Source organism: Sciurus carolinensis, chromosome 2 (assembly GCF_902686445.1).
Source record: "Sciurus carolinensis chromosome 2, mSciCar1.2, whole genome shotgun sequence".
In the NCBI taxonomy this organism is placed as follows: Eukaryota; Metazoa; Chordata; class Mammalia; order Rodentia; family Sciuridae; genus Sciurus; species Sciurus carolinensis.
The window spans coordinates 23,812,838-23,827,317 of NC_062214.1; the positions used below are offsets into that span (position 1 = coordinate 23,812,838).

At 48.6% G+C, this 14,480-nt stretch overlaps 1 protein-coding gene and 1 pseudogene across 6 annotated transcripts in view; both read right to left on the reverse strand.

Moving 5' to 3' along the window:
* Positions 1-5,934, reverse strand: part of Znf341 (zinc finger protein 341) — a 43,527-nt gene extending 37,593 nt beyond the window's left edge. The window contains exons 1-2 of one of the 6 annotated variants that reach the window (XM_047541743.1): positions 2,141-2,542; positions 903-1,013 (exon numbers count right to left, since the gene is read on the reverse strand). In XM_047541743.1, coding sequence (XP_047397699.1) covers positions 903-1,013; positions 2,141-2,312 — 283 coding nt within the window. In that variant the 5' untranslated portion in view covers positions 2,313-2,542. Of the gene's footprint in view, positions 1-902; positions 1,014-2,140; positions 2,543-4,000; positions 4,504-5,733 lie in introns of those variants that run through there. The other 5 variants (XM_047541746.1, XM_047541744.1, XM_047541745.1 and 2 more) reach the window with 5 other exon arrangements.
* A 6,237-nt stretch (positions 5,935-12,171) lies between these two features.
* Positions 12,172-13,606, reverse strand: LOC124976268 (40S ribosomal protein S18-like; annotated as a pseudogene).
* Positions 13,607-14,480: the final 874 nt, after the last annotated feature.

The following is a 14,480-nucleotide window of genomic DNA, read 5'->3' on the forward strand; positions in this document are numbered from 1 at the left end:
CCTTGGGTTCAATCCCCAGTACTAAGAAAAAAGGAAAAGGAAAAGAAAAAGAAAGAAAGAAAATCAGTGGGAAACATGGCTTCCGAGTTAAGGAATACACGTCCCAGCCTGCTTCTTAGCTAGGCACATCACGTGACTGGATCCTGACCAGTACCATCCTGGACTGCATGTGGAGGGCAGCAGATCCCAGAAAGAAACTACTATACCCACTGCAAATGCCTGTCAGAGCTTCGTACAACAGAGAAATAAATTTAATATTTTAACCACCATAAGAAACTTTTCTTTCTTAAGTATAACAGTCGAAACCACGTCCCAAGTATTCTCATAAGGCTCCTATGAAGTAGGACAATTATCCCCATTTTACAGATGTGGAAACTGATGCACAGGGAGGATAATTCACTTGACCCAGCCACAGAGTCAGGAACTATGGAAGCAAGGATTCAAACTAGGTTTTTATCCTCTTGTCCCTAGAGGGGTTCCTAAGTACTTAAAACTATTTGCTGAAAGAATAAATGAAAACACTGTCTCATATACAAACTTGCAAAACAGGAGTTTTGTCCTGTGTCTTAGGAACTTGGTCTTTAAATTGAAGAAATTCATGCTCAGCCTGTTCTTTCTGGAGATTGAGAAACGACTTTCAGAGAAAATGTACAAGCATTGCCAAGCATCGGGCTCCTAGGTATTCCCATACCTATGATGCTAGCTCCCCACAGCCACTAAGTAGGTGAGAGAGGGTGTCCTCAGAGCTGAGCAGAGAAAGGCTCGAGTGAGCCTGAAGGTCCAGGTTGGGAGGATATCCTGGGGACCACAGGGACAGTTTGCTCCCACACCCCCACGGGAGCTCTGCTTGTTCTTCCTGAGGAGCCCCTGACTCTCCACGGGTGGGCAGAGCAGATACTCACCCAACGGCTGGATGGCAGGGGGTGCATTGACACTCTGGCCTGTTGGGTCAGGGACTGCTCCTTGGCCATCCAACAGTGACTGGACAGCCAGAACGGTCTGATTGTCCATTCCTGAAAAAGGCAATGCAGGCTCAGAGGACAGCAGGCTGTCTCCACCCTCCTGAGCCAGACCCACTGCAAAGCCACCAGGGGAGAGAGCTGGCAGCGCCTGGGAGATGTTCTCCCCTACGCCCCGTAACAGATCCCAAGATTTGGGGCTGGAAACAGGGCCCCAAAATAAACACTACACTCCCAGCCTCCTAGGAAATGACTACATTCAGGCTGAGGGATGGAAGTGAAGGTGATGGAGGGCAGCTTCCAGGAAGAGCTCTTAAGAGCTATGGCCTCCTTCTTGTCTCACCCTCCATTCTGCTTCCTAGAACAAAAATATGGTGGTGGGAACTCCACCCACCATCTGGGACCAAAGGACAAACCTCAGGGACTGCAGGACAAAATGCTGGAAAGGGGGGGCGAGGAGTGCAACTGTTTCAGAGGGTATGCTTAACATGCATGAGGCCCTGGTTCAATCCCAGCACGGGGGGGGGGGGGGGGGAGGAGGGGGGAAGAGGGGGGGAGAGGGGGGAGAGGGGAGAGGAGAGAGAGAGAGAGAGAGTGGGAGAGTGCACAAGTGCCCACCCTTAATCCCAGCAGCCGGAGGGGGTGGGGCTGAGGCAGGAGGATCTTGAGTTCAAAGTCAACCTCAGCAACTTAGCAAGGCACTCAGGCACTCAGTGAGACCCTGTCTCTAAATAAAATATAAATAGGACTGGGGAGGTGGCTCAGTGGTTAAGCACTCCTGGGTTCCATTCCTGGTACCAAAAAAAAAAAAAAAGAGGGGGGGGGGGACAATCCTGGGCCTGTGAGAAGCATGCGCGCTGCCGCCCTGACACCTCAGACTGGCTTCCCCTGGACTTCCCTATGAAACAATCCTCCAGTCTCTTTAAGTCACTGCTAGGTTGGGTTCCTCTCTTACTGATGGCTACCTCTAACCCTAAACCATATAGCAACTCTGGAAGTCACGGTACCCAGCTTCCTGAACCACACACACATCTCAAAAGTCTGTCTTCCCTTCAAAATCAAGCATCTGATGAAGGCTGTCTAGACCCTTTACTTTCTCTACCTACCTTCCAATCCTCCTGCTCTAGGGGACTTAAGCTCCCACCTATCACCAAAGACCACCTGGTGGCATCCAGACTCACCATGAAACATTTCCTTCTTGGTTCCAGCTACCATTCCTAGGTCTCCTCCTCCTCCCTGGGGACTTGTTACAGTTTGGACCTGAAACGTCCCCCAAAAGCCTCGTGTGTTGAAGGCTTGGTCCCCAATGCAGCAATGTTCAGAGTTGTGGCTTTGGGGAAGTGATTGGATCATCAAGGCTCTGATCTCATCAACAGATTAATCTACTGATGGCTTCATAATTGAATGGACTATTGGAAAGGGGTGGACACTAGGAGATGGGATCCGGTTGAAGGAAGTACATCCGCGGGGACATGCTCTGCAAAATATACATTCTTGTCCCTGGCTCTCCCTGCCAAGATGTTTTGCCTCACTGTAGGCTCACAGCAACAAGGCCAACTGATTATAGAGTAAAACCTCTGAAACCATCTTTCCTCCTTTGAGCTGTTTATCTTGGGCATTTTGTCATAGTTATAAAAAGCTATCTAGGGGCTGGGGTTGTGGCTCAGTGGTAGAGCACTTGCCTAGCATGTGTGAGGCACTGGGTTCGATTCTCAGCACCATGTATAAATAAATAAAAATAAAGGTCTATCAACAACTACAAAAATATTAAAAAAAAAAAAGATGTCTTAAAAAAAAAAAAAAGCCATCTAGTACAGGCCTCCTTTCCTTTCCTGTCTGCTCCCTACATGTTGCTATTTCCAGAGGTTCCTTTTGTCTGGACTATTCATCTATCCTGTCCCTGGGCGGTCTCACTCATTCCCTGTCTCCTTCCCTCCGATACCTCGGGCTGCATACCTCGAGTTCACACTTCCCTCAATGAGCATCCAAAAATTCCCTACCATTTATGCAAAACTGTGCTTTAGCATCTCCGTACAAATCTGCACATGAATGTTCACAGAACTTTTATTCATAATTTTAAAAATCTGGGAACATTTCAGAACACCCTTCAATGGGCAAATAGTTAAAGTGGAACATCCATACCACGCAATATTCAGCAACAGAAAAGAGCAAACGGTTGACAGACACCGCAATTTGAATTGACCTCCAATTGAGATGGGTACAAAAGCAAGTCTCAAAGGTCATATACTCTACAACTCCATTTAAATGATACTCTTTTGTGAGCGCATGTGTGTGTGTCTCTCTGTGTGGTGCTGGGGACTGAGCCCAGGGCTTTGCACGTGCTAGGCAAGTACTCTGCTACAGAGCTACACCCCAGTCCTATAGTATTCTTTAGATGACAAAACTTTAGAAATTGAACAGATTAGTAGCTGCCAAGTGTCTAGGACAATGTGAGGGAAGGAAGGATTTGGGTGTGGCTAGAAAGGGACAATACCTGAGAGTAACAGAACTGTTTTGTGTTGACTAGCAGTGATACACTCTAGTGTTGCAAGATTTTACCACTGGGGGAGACTGGGTATAGGATATAGGGAATCGATCTATTATTTTTAATTGGTGCATTATAATTATACCTAATAGTGGGTTTCCACTAGGTGTGGTAGCACACACCTATCATCTCAGAGACTATGGAGGTTGAGGCAGAAAGATAGAAAGTTCAAGGCCAGCCTCAACAACTTAGCAAGACCCTGTCTCAAAATAAAAATTATAAAAGGGCTAGGGATATAGTTCAGTGGTAAAGCACCCCGGGTTCAATTTCCAGTACCACACACAGACAGATAAAACAGGGGCACCACTCCCAAAAATGCCTCTAGGGCACCCCTTGATTCTTTCCTCACCCTACTGCTCCCTCATCCCATTTCCAGACATTTGGCAAATCTAGCTACCAAGCATGTCTCAGATCCACTCTTTCTATCCCCTCAACCGTCCCCGGCCCAGGCCACCATCAGTTCTCAGCTGACAACCTGGGCAGACTCCTCACTCACCTCCCAGCAGCCACCTGGCCCCCTCCAGTCTGTTCCTGCAGCAGCCAGGGTGAACTTTATAAAACATACATTAGATTGTGCGGCTCCCCTGCTGAAAACCTTTCCTTAGCTCTAAACTGATCCCAAGATAAAGTTCAGAAGCTTCATCAAATCAATGCAAGCCTCCTCTCTAGCTGCTCCCCCACGTGGGAGACCCAGGGGAGAGCTTTGCAAACGCAGTTCCCACTGCCTGGGTCATCGGATGACCCTCTCCCCTGGATCTCCAGTCCTGCTGCCCCTCCCTCACCCAGCAGGCATCGTGATGTCCTAGGGACTGATTTCTCTTTTACTTATTCATTTATTTCTTGGTGCTGGGATTTGAACCCAGAGCCTGTGCATGACCCTGCTCCACCTCCAGCTATAATCCCAGCTGATTTCTCTTTTAATTTTCCATCCTTCAATACACAAACTAATTCTTATAATAATCATTCTGATAGTGCAAACTAAAGAGAAAGAAGGCCACACTCCATCCTATTATTCTCCCACATGGAACACCCACTGACCCTCACCCTTCACATCCATCAGTCCTCCCTATTTTCTTCACAGCACAGACGTCCAGCTGAGATCTTCTTTTACCATCTACCTTTTCTAGAATTCTATAATTTCTATACTTGCTTGTTCTATATGTCTCTCCCCACACACACACCAGATTGGGGGTGGCAGTGGAGAGTGTATCTGGCTCAATGAGAATTCTTGAAATTGAACCCCTCGAAATGGGAGAGGGTCATCGCCATTCTATGGTGAGACCTCTAAACGTCCAAGAAGTAAAGGAAGTGGCCCAGATCTCCAAGAGCCGTGCAGGATTCAAAGCCTCCCTCCCACCGCCAGCCCAATCCACTCCCAGTTTGCACTCTAGCTGTACAGTCATCATTCTAGGGCCTGTATTTCTCCTAGGTCTACTCTGGCCCTGGTCCTTCCTCCCTGATGCCCAGCAGGTGCACACGGAGGTGCTCAAAGTCTGCTGTATCCCAAGCCTCCAATCCTCTGAGCCTAAGGACCACTCTCCATCCCAGGATCCTGCAGATCACAGGAGTCCGCTGGCACCTAGTATTTGATGGCTTGGATCTGGGAGCACCGTGTCCCGGCAGGCATCGTTTCCTGAGTGCCCAGCACGCTACACACGGTAGAAGCCCAGCGTTCGCTGGTTTCGGTCTGTGAACTCCTGGCCTCGAGCTTGCGCACAGATGGCGCCTCTCTTTCCCCAGCCTGCACATAAGAGCCTACACGGCAGCACGAGGCACACGGTGCGCACAAGGGAAGTTCTTCGGGGTCGGGAGCCCGGGGGCAGCGGCTCCCCACCGCCGTCCCTCGCGCCCGCGCGCCCTGCGGAGCAGCGGCGCGGCCCCGGCTCTTCCCGCCGGGAGCCCCTCCCGCGCCGGCCCGAGGCCCTGGAAGCTGGAGCTGTTCCGGTCCCGAGGCCCCCTCCCCGCGGAACCCGCTCTCGACGGCTGTTCCGGGAGCGGTGCCCCCCGCCGGGCCTCGGCTCCCACGGCTGTTCCGGTCCCGCTGCGCCCTCCCCGCCGGACCGCGGCTCCCGCGGCTGTTCTCGCCTGCGTCCCTCCCGCCCCGCGGCTGTTCCGGCCCCGGCGCCCTCCGCCCCGAGGCCGCCGCGCGCCCTGGGCCCGGCGCTGCGAGGGCGCGGCGGGAGGGGGCGCAGCGCGGAACAGCCGCCTCCCCGGGCCCGAGCCGCTCACCCTCCAGGGCCTCGAAGATCGCCTGCGCCATCTTGGAGCCGCCGCCGCCGCGGGAGCCGAAGCGGGGCTACGCGAGCATTGTGGGAGCAACGGCCGCGGCGGCGGCGGCGGCGGCGGCGGCGGCGGGGTTGGGGCCGCCAGGGGGCGCCCGGGAGCCGCCGCCCAGCCCCGGGCCCCGGAAAGCCTGCCGCTGCCGCCGCGACCCGGGCTCCCGCCAGCCCGCCCCGCGCCCCCATCCCCAGCTCCCTGAGCCTCCGACTCCAGGGCCTGTGTCCGCCGCGCACACGGGACCTTCCAACCCCGTGATGTGAACCACATCCCCGCCCACCAGGCCGGACCCCCACCCGGGACACCCCGCCTCCGCCACCCCACCCTGCTCGCATCCCAACTTTGCAACGCCAGCTCCCGCGGACCCCCCAACTCTGTCACAAGGGCTCCCGCACACCCCAGCTGAGCGACCCGGGTTCCATCCCGGTCACAGGCCTCCCTCCCGCGGAAGCCCCCACCTTTGCCCATTGGCAGCCACCGGGCTCTGCTCTCCTCGGGTAACTAACTTCCCATCACTGCTTGGTCTTAATCCCCTACCGCCTCGGATTCCTCCTTGGCTGTTGATCGCCCATGGCCACCTTTCGGGGGCCTCTTATTTTCCCTTCATACGGACCTTCCATCCCTGCTCCTCGGAGACCCCCATTTTCTTTTTTCTTTTTTGAGACAGGGTCTTGCTGAATTGCTGAGGGTTTCCCTAAGTTCCCTAGGTTGGCCGCAAACGAGATCCTCCTGCCTCAGCCTCCTGAGTAGCTGGGATCACAGGCCTTCCCCACCGCGCCCTGCTGAGGACCCTATTTCTGACACATCACCCCCCAGTACTCAGTCAGTTACTCAGTCCAACCTCGCAGGGGTCCCATTCAGGTCTCTCAGGGACCCTCCCACCTACCTGTCTTTTTCTCTGTCTGCCTGTCTGTCTCTCACACACACATACGCACACACACCCTCATAGAACCAAATTCTCTGTTAGTTGTACAAATTCACTGATCTTTCCCATGAGGAGTGAGAGAAGACAGACATTCAACTTAAAAATTATTTCTTTTTAATTTTTTGACGGTACTGGGGATTGAACCCGGGGCTTCAGTGCTTGCTAGGGAAGTGCCCTACCCTGTGCTGTGCTGTCGTACATCCCCGGCCACTTTCATTTTCCGGACTCCCAATCCCCAGGTAACCGTTCTACCACGGAGCTACGGTTCTTTTTGTTTCACCAAGTCACCCGGGCTGGCCCTAGGCCGCCTCCTGCCCATCCTCCTGCCTCAGCCTCCCTAGTAGCTGGGATTACAGAAATGTACCACACCTATTAAAATGTATTTAATTGTGCTGCGTGATAGGGGTCTCAAAGAAGTACCCTTGGGTACCAAGGAAGAGTGGGGGCAGGGGAGCGCATAGGGTGAGAGGGCTCTAGAGAGGTGCCAGCCGCAATGACAGTCTTCTGTGATCACAGCCATACCCTCCCGTCTGGACTACGGTGGACTTGAAGCCAAATGTTCTCACTGTTTTTACCTGATTGTCTATTTTAGTCTCGGCTAAAGGAATAATAAAAATAATTTTCACTTCATTATATTCAGTAAATACAGATCCCCTGAGGGTGGGGGTCACCGCTCTGTGGTAGAGCAGTTGCACAATATGTGTGAAGCCCTGGGTTCAATCCCCAGCACAGAAGTAAGTAAATCAACCCCCCAAATTAAACGATATTCATTCAAAGCTTCTCCCCTTGTGGAACACTGTCAGTCACTGTTCTGATAACTTGCTTCACAGACCCTCTGCCTATCCACGGCCCCAATCCTGCCCTGAGCCACCCCTCTCCCCCACTACTGCTACCACCATCCCCTCCCTTTCCCCTTTGCACATGAGCCCTGAGCAAGCATTCCCCAGAGAAAACCCCCTCTTCTAGACTCTATACCTGGCTCCTTTTTGGGAAACTTGGAAGCCCAGGGCCTGCCTATTGCCTCTCTGGTAGGAGTAAGAGCAGGGTTCCCTCCTCCCACACATCCTAACTAATCCACTGGCCTCTGATTCTCATCTCTGTCTAAAAGAGTTTCCCAGCATAACTTTATTATTATTATTATTATTATTATTATTGAAGTTATAATATATTCATATCATTTAAAATTTGGGAGGCATCTACTATGTGCTGTGCTGTCTTAAATGCTGAGGACACAGCCATGAACAGAAAGACAAAAATTCTCGCTGTCATGGAATCATAGTCTAGCAGGAGAAAGAGATTCCATGACTTTACTTTTTTCCGAGAGGAAGGGAAGCTGTTTTAATTATGGTGGTCAGGAAGGGTCTCTCTGAGGAGATGGACCTGAGAAATGAGCTGGAGTCAGCTATGTGAGAAAGGAATAAGAAAGGCAGAGGGGGCACTCGCCTGGCATGTGTGAGGCACTGGCTCAATCCTCAGCACCACATAAGAATAAATAAAGGGGGGCTGGGGAGATAGCTCAGTTGGTAGAGTGCTTGCCTTACATGCACAAGGCCCTGGGTTCCATCCCCAGCACCGCAAAAAAATAAATAAATAAATAAATAAATAAATAAATAAATAAATAAAGGTATTGTGTCCATCTGCAACTAAAAATATTATTAAAAAAATAAAAAGAGGGGCTGGGGTTGTGGCTCAGTGGTAGAGCACTCACCTAGCACGTGTGAGGCACTGGGTTTGATCCTCGGCACCACATAAAAATAAATAAATACAGATGTTGTGTCCATCTACAACTAAAAAATCTTTTAAAAAATGCTGGGGATGTGGCTCAGTGGTAGAGCCCCCTGGGTTCAATCCCCATTATTGCAAAAATAAATAAATAAATAATAGAAAGATTCCACTGCCACAAAGTAACTCAAACCATGGTAGTTTTGCACCTTATTTCCCAACATGCAGATGCATATGCACATAGTATATTTTGATCATAATATATTTTGATCAGCTCTGCAGGCCATTTGCACATGCTGTTCTCTCTTCCTGAAAAGCTGTTTTCCTGCCTTTATCAAACAGGGGGAGCTCACCTTCTTGCCTCCTCTGACAAGCTCTGCCTGACCTCCTGGATGGCATCAAACCCTCTCTTGCCATTTTAGGTCCTCCCAGTGCCTGGTGCAAACTCCTATTATGTGATATTCTGCTATTGGCAGTTCTGTTTCTCTCCACTCCTTCCATAGGGAGCCCTCTGTTCAAGGGGCGTGGTGGGGTGGGCACCTCCTGGTTGTGTTAACGTGGTCCGGTCCGCAGCATCTTTTGAATACAGCCCTTGTTGTTCTGAGGCTTATTTCTATTTTTATTTTTTAAAATATTTTTTAATTGTAGATGGACACAATACCTTCATTTTATTATTTTTTTTAATGTGGTCCTAAGGATGGAACCCAGTGCTAGGTGAGCGCCCTACCACTGGACCCCAACCCCAACCCTGAAACTTTTTTTTTTTTTTTTTTTTTTTTTTGCGGTGCTGGGGATCGAACCCAAGGCCTTATGCTTTTGAGACAAGCACTCTACCACCTGAGCTACATCCCCAGCCTGAAACTTATTAAAAACTTATTAAAAGGGTCTGCTTTTTTTCTCTCTCTCTTCTCCCCTCCCTGTCCCAACAAGATTAGGGAAATAGTGTTATCTTTCCTTCCCCTAGTTAATTGTCCTTGAACATACCCAACACAGAAAGGAGCTACCTGCCAGAGGATCTAAGAAGTGAATATCTAACACACCATCACAGCACCCTGGGACTGCCCACCACAGCACGCCTGGAATGCAGTCCTTGAAGAGTTTCTTCAAAAGCCCCCTGCTGGGGTTGGGGAGATCGCTCAGTTGGTAGAGTGCTCACTTCATAAGCACCAAGACTCTGGGGTCAATCCCCAGCACCTCCTGATGGACAGAATCACAGCCTCTGGGACAGGAGTCCCCTGTGCTTCTCCTTTGCTAGCAAAGTAATACAGTTTCTTTTTCCTTTGTCTCAAAACTGTGTCCTCATTATTAAATTGGCATGAATTGGCATGATCTGGGACAAGGACCAAGCTTTCGGTAACAGTTGAACCTTCAGGCTTGGCACAGAAGCAGCCTGGAAAATGCTTGACTTGGTGTGCAGCTGAATGAGGAGCAGAGATGTAGAGATACAGAGCCCATCCCCAGCAGTCAGACAGCCCCCTGCTACAAACTTTCAACACCAAAATCTTGTGAGTCTCATGTCCCATTTCCTCAGGGCCACCTAGTTGGCACTGAACAGCTTGACCTGGTGGCCAGTTGCAGCTTAGAAACTTCTGGGGCAAGGAGTAATGTCGTAATTCCAGTCATGGAGCCAAGAAAGGAAAAGAGGAAGTTTGAGAAATTTCTAGTGTCCCACTCCACAGTGAGTGTTCCAGCTACCTCACAAAAGTAAACTTCTGTGTTGAGAGGGGAGAATCATGAGGAGCTGGATTCTCCCCACCAGTGGAAGGAGGATAGAGGAGACACGCGGAGCAGTGCTGGGTCTCGACATCTTGCTGGGCTTGTTGGCATGGACAGGAGACAGAAAAGCATGGTAGTTGATTCAGACCTTCCCCAGCTGCTATCAGAATTCGCACATTGCAGAACGTGACTGTACTGGGAGATGAGGCCTTGACAGAGAGAGCTAAAGTTGAACGAGGTCACATAAGTGGGACCTAATCCAACATGGAGTGCTTCTATGAGAATATGGATTAGAACACACAGAGATGGGCAGAGGGGCGGTCACGTGAGGACACAGAAGGTGGCCACCAACAAGCCAAGGAGAGAGGCCTCAGGAGAAAGTACACCTACTGACCCCTTAAATTTGGACTTCTAGCCTCCAGAATTGTGAGAAAAATATACTTATGTTGCTATGCCCCCCAGTCCATGTATTTTGTGAAAAACTAATATATAGTAGTTAAGATCAGACTCCGGAGCCAAGCCAGGTCGCCTGGACTCAAGTCCTCCTTCTATCCCTTATTAGTGGTATCCTCTTGGGAAAGTTACTTTGCTTTTCTGTGCCTGTTTCCCATAGGATAAATGGGCATGGTTACAGAAACTACCTCTTCAGGTTGTTGTGAGAAGGAAATCATTAACCAAGAATTCAAGGGCTGGGGGTAGGACTCAGTGTTAGAGCACTTGCCTACCATGCAGGAAGCCCTGAGTTTGGTCTGCAGCACTGCAAAGAAACAAGAAAAGGCACATGGGAAACAAGCTTTGGTATACAATAAGTACTCTAGAGATGCTCATTTTATTTATCTGGGCAAAAGTCCCAACTATTGAGAGACTCAGAGTTGCGTAAAATTAAAAAGAGGTAATAAGTGTTTCTATTGTAGCAATTCTTTACCCTTTCCACCCTGGGATGCTGGTGAGGGCAGAATTTATTCATCTAAATAATAAATAAATATATTCATTTATTCATCACACTGGGAGAACTTACCAAACCAAAGAGTGTCCACATACCCTCTCCTGATGCTAGACTACACAATCAGGGCCTAGTGACAAATTCTCCATGCGAGTAGCAGATGACATTTCGAAAAGTTCTATTTAGTTCCTTTTCAAATTAGCCACATTTTTTTAAAGTTTTCTGTTCCCTGTCCCTATTTTCTAACTTTAAATTTTGTGTGCACTATTTTCTTAAAACCAGTGTCTGTAAATTACAATACCCGAAATCTATGTTAATCTGTTGGTTCTTCATGTTGTCTTGGGACTCTGGAATCTCAGACTATGTGCTGGTCATCATACTTGAAAAATTATTTATGGTGGTTCCTTGAATCCAAAGATGGATGTGCCCTTCTCCAGAGAGGCTTTGTATTTGGTTTTGTCAAGGGCATGGGGCACTTCTTGTCATTTATCACCTCAAGCCAGGTTCCCCAGTTCATAGCTTGAGATTCCTTGATCCACCAGTCTCTACTCCCTGGGGTGCACTAGGACTGATCAATGGTTACAACTTCCCAACGAAGTCCTTTAAAATTTTTCTCTTTCCTTTCCCTTCAACCGTTCACACCAAAACGGTGTTTTCTGGGTTCCCCGGGGCCAGTTGATTGGGCTGCACAGTTCTTCATGTTGTCAGTGGGTTCATATTACATTAGACTGACAAGTGACACACTTTGCGGGGTATCTCAGCTGCTGTAAGACTCCCCACTTTGGGCAGGCCATGCACTGACACTTCTGTCCCTCTTTCCCTGTGTGGTTGACAAACTGAAACTCACAGTCTCAATATTTGCAAATGCCCTCATACCATAAGTGGCTTGAGTGCGCCAATATTAGAACCCTATTAACTATCTTGATACCAGTTTTCACTCAATAATTGACTGGGACAATCCTCACACTTTTAAGCATTTCAGTGTTTATAAGAAGATGTATTTCACACATACATATATATATGTATACACGCACATATGCTTTTTGGCATATCAACTGTCTATTAATAGAAAATGCCTATAGACTTATTTCTTCTTGGACACAAACATGGTACAGACAAGGTGACCACTGGTCTTGGTGTTGTGGCCTCAGACATGAAGCTCCCAGAAGTGGCACAGGCCTCTATGGGTCCTAATCTTCTTCGGTTGTTCTCCATCTTCACAGAGAGATTGTTGGCCAGATCATTGGCCAGAACCTGGGGTGACTGGTATCCTTGACTACATGCTGGTCATCATGTGCTGGCTGTATTTTCCACCCTTTGCATCTTTCTATCTGCTCAAGAACCAGTCTGGAATAATTTCTCTTATTATTTTTCTTGTGGCACTGGGGATCAAAGCCAGAGTCTTGTGTATGCTCGGAAAGCTCTCCACCACTGAGCTGCATGGCAGTCCCCAGGGGGATCTCGTACTGTCTAATGGTGCTCACACATTGCATTTCATCTTTAGTAAGTTCTCTGGACCTTTTGGTGAGGTTAATGCTGGCTTTCCTCAACACAGCATGAGCATTATTTTGCCCTATTCCCTTAATGGCAGTGACAGCAAAGTCTATTTTTTGTTTAATTTATTTTTATGGGTGAATGATATATAATATTGGGATTCATTGTTACATGGCAGACTGTTTTCTACCTCCCATATTTGATGTTTGTGTTCAGTACTTGCAAAATGTGCTGGAACTTTTCAGTAATCACTATTGCAGTGGCACCAGCAATGACATGGAGGCTTCTTGTGAAAGAGGAGATAAGTTTTAGAGCTGGATGCGGTGGCCCATGCCTGTAATCCCAGCAGCTCAGGAGGCAGAAAGATGGGAAGTTCAAAGCTAGCCTCAGCAAAAGCGAGGTACTAAGCAACTCGGTAAGAGCCTGTCTCTAAAATACAAAATAGGAATGAGGATGTGGCTCAGTAGTCGAGTGCCAGAGTTCAGTACACAGTATCCCCCCCACCCCCCCAAAAAAAGTTTTATATACTATCCAAGATAGTAACTTTTTGGAGGAATGATTAACTAAATAAACTAGTTCACCATTACAAAAGAAAAAAAAAAAGAAAATCCAGTGTCAGTGATAAAATAGATCCAACAAGTCTCTTCCTCACTGGGTTTTGACATTGCCCTCTGACACTCTCTCTGGCAATAATATCACAGGTAAATATTGCATGGTCCAAAGGAACACCTTAACAAGTCACAGTCATCAGCCAGTTAAAGTAGTTCACCTCTGTAATCCCAGTGATCCCTGAGGCTGTGGCAGGAGCATTGCAAGCACAAACCAGCCTCGGCAACTTGGGGAGACCCTGTTTCAAGATAAAAAGTAAATACAAATGTAGCCCAGTGGCAAAGCATACCTGGGTTCGATCCTCAGTACAAAAAAAAAAAAAAAGTAACAGCCACCACTCAGTGTAGCTGTTAGCCAGTGTCGACCCCACACAGTAATGTCATATGTAAATGTCACCCGTTATTGCTATGAGGCATGACAGTCCCAATCTGAATTGCCAAATTGTGTATTGCTTCGACAAACATGTATATGTTGGGGTTACAGCAAAAATAAAATAAAACAAAAAACAAGACTAACAGTGAGCAGTGCTATTGTCTATGGGATAGCTAGGAAGGCCTCTCTGGTAAGTTGGCACGTGAGGTTGAGGTTGAGAGGAAGTCAGCTATGGGAAGAGCTCCAGGTGATGCATAGCTGGTAGGGAAATAGTAAAGTGCACAGGGTCTGAGGCGGAAAGGTTCTTGGCATGCTCAAGGAACAGAAAAGAAGGCAGTTTGAAAGTGGAAAGGAGTGAGTGAGGTGGCAAGTGGTGGAAATGTGGGACTAATGAGGGAGCGGGAGGCCAGATCATAAAATTCTTCTCCTGTGGGAGGACTTTGGCTTTTAAGAGTAAGAGGGGGCTGGGGAGATAGCTCAGCTGGTAGAGTGCTTGCCTCACAAGCACAAGGCCCTGAGTTCGATCCCCAGTACCGCAAAAAAAAAAAAAAAAAGAGTAAGAGGAAGCTATTTAGGGTGTCATGTGATTTATGCTCTGAAAAGATGGTTGTGATACCGGCTATCCAGTTAGAAGTGTCAGGCCAGGTTCCTCCCAATGTCACCACCTAAGTCACCCATTCCAACTATAATGAGCCCAGCTCTTCCAGGAAGCCTCCGGGTAAGCCCATGGGTGACACGCCCCCTTCCAAGCCCATCTGTGAACCGAACACGCCTCTAAGGAAAGTGCCTTCTAATTGGACAACTGCAGGTTTGCCAACCTTCCGGAGGCAGAGTCATTGTGATTGGTTAAAGCTCTACTATCCCTTCCAATCAGACAGTTAATTTTAAGAGTGAAAGTTTTTCATTATCGGTGTGGAC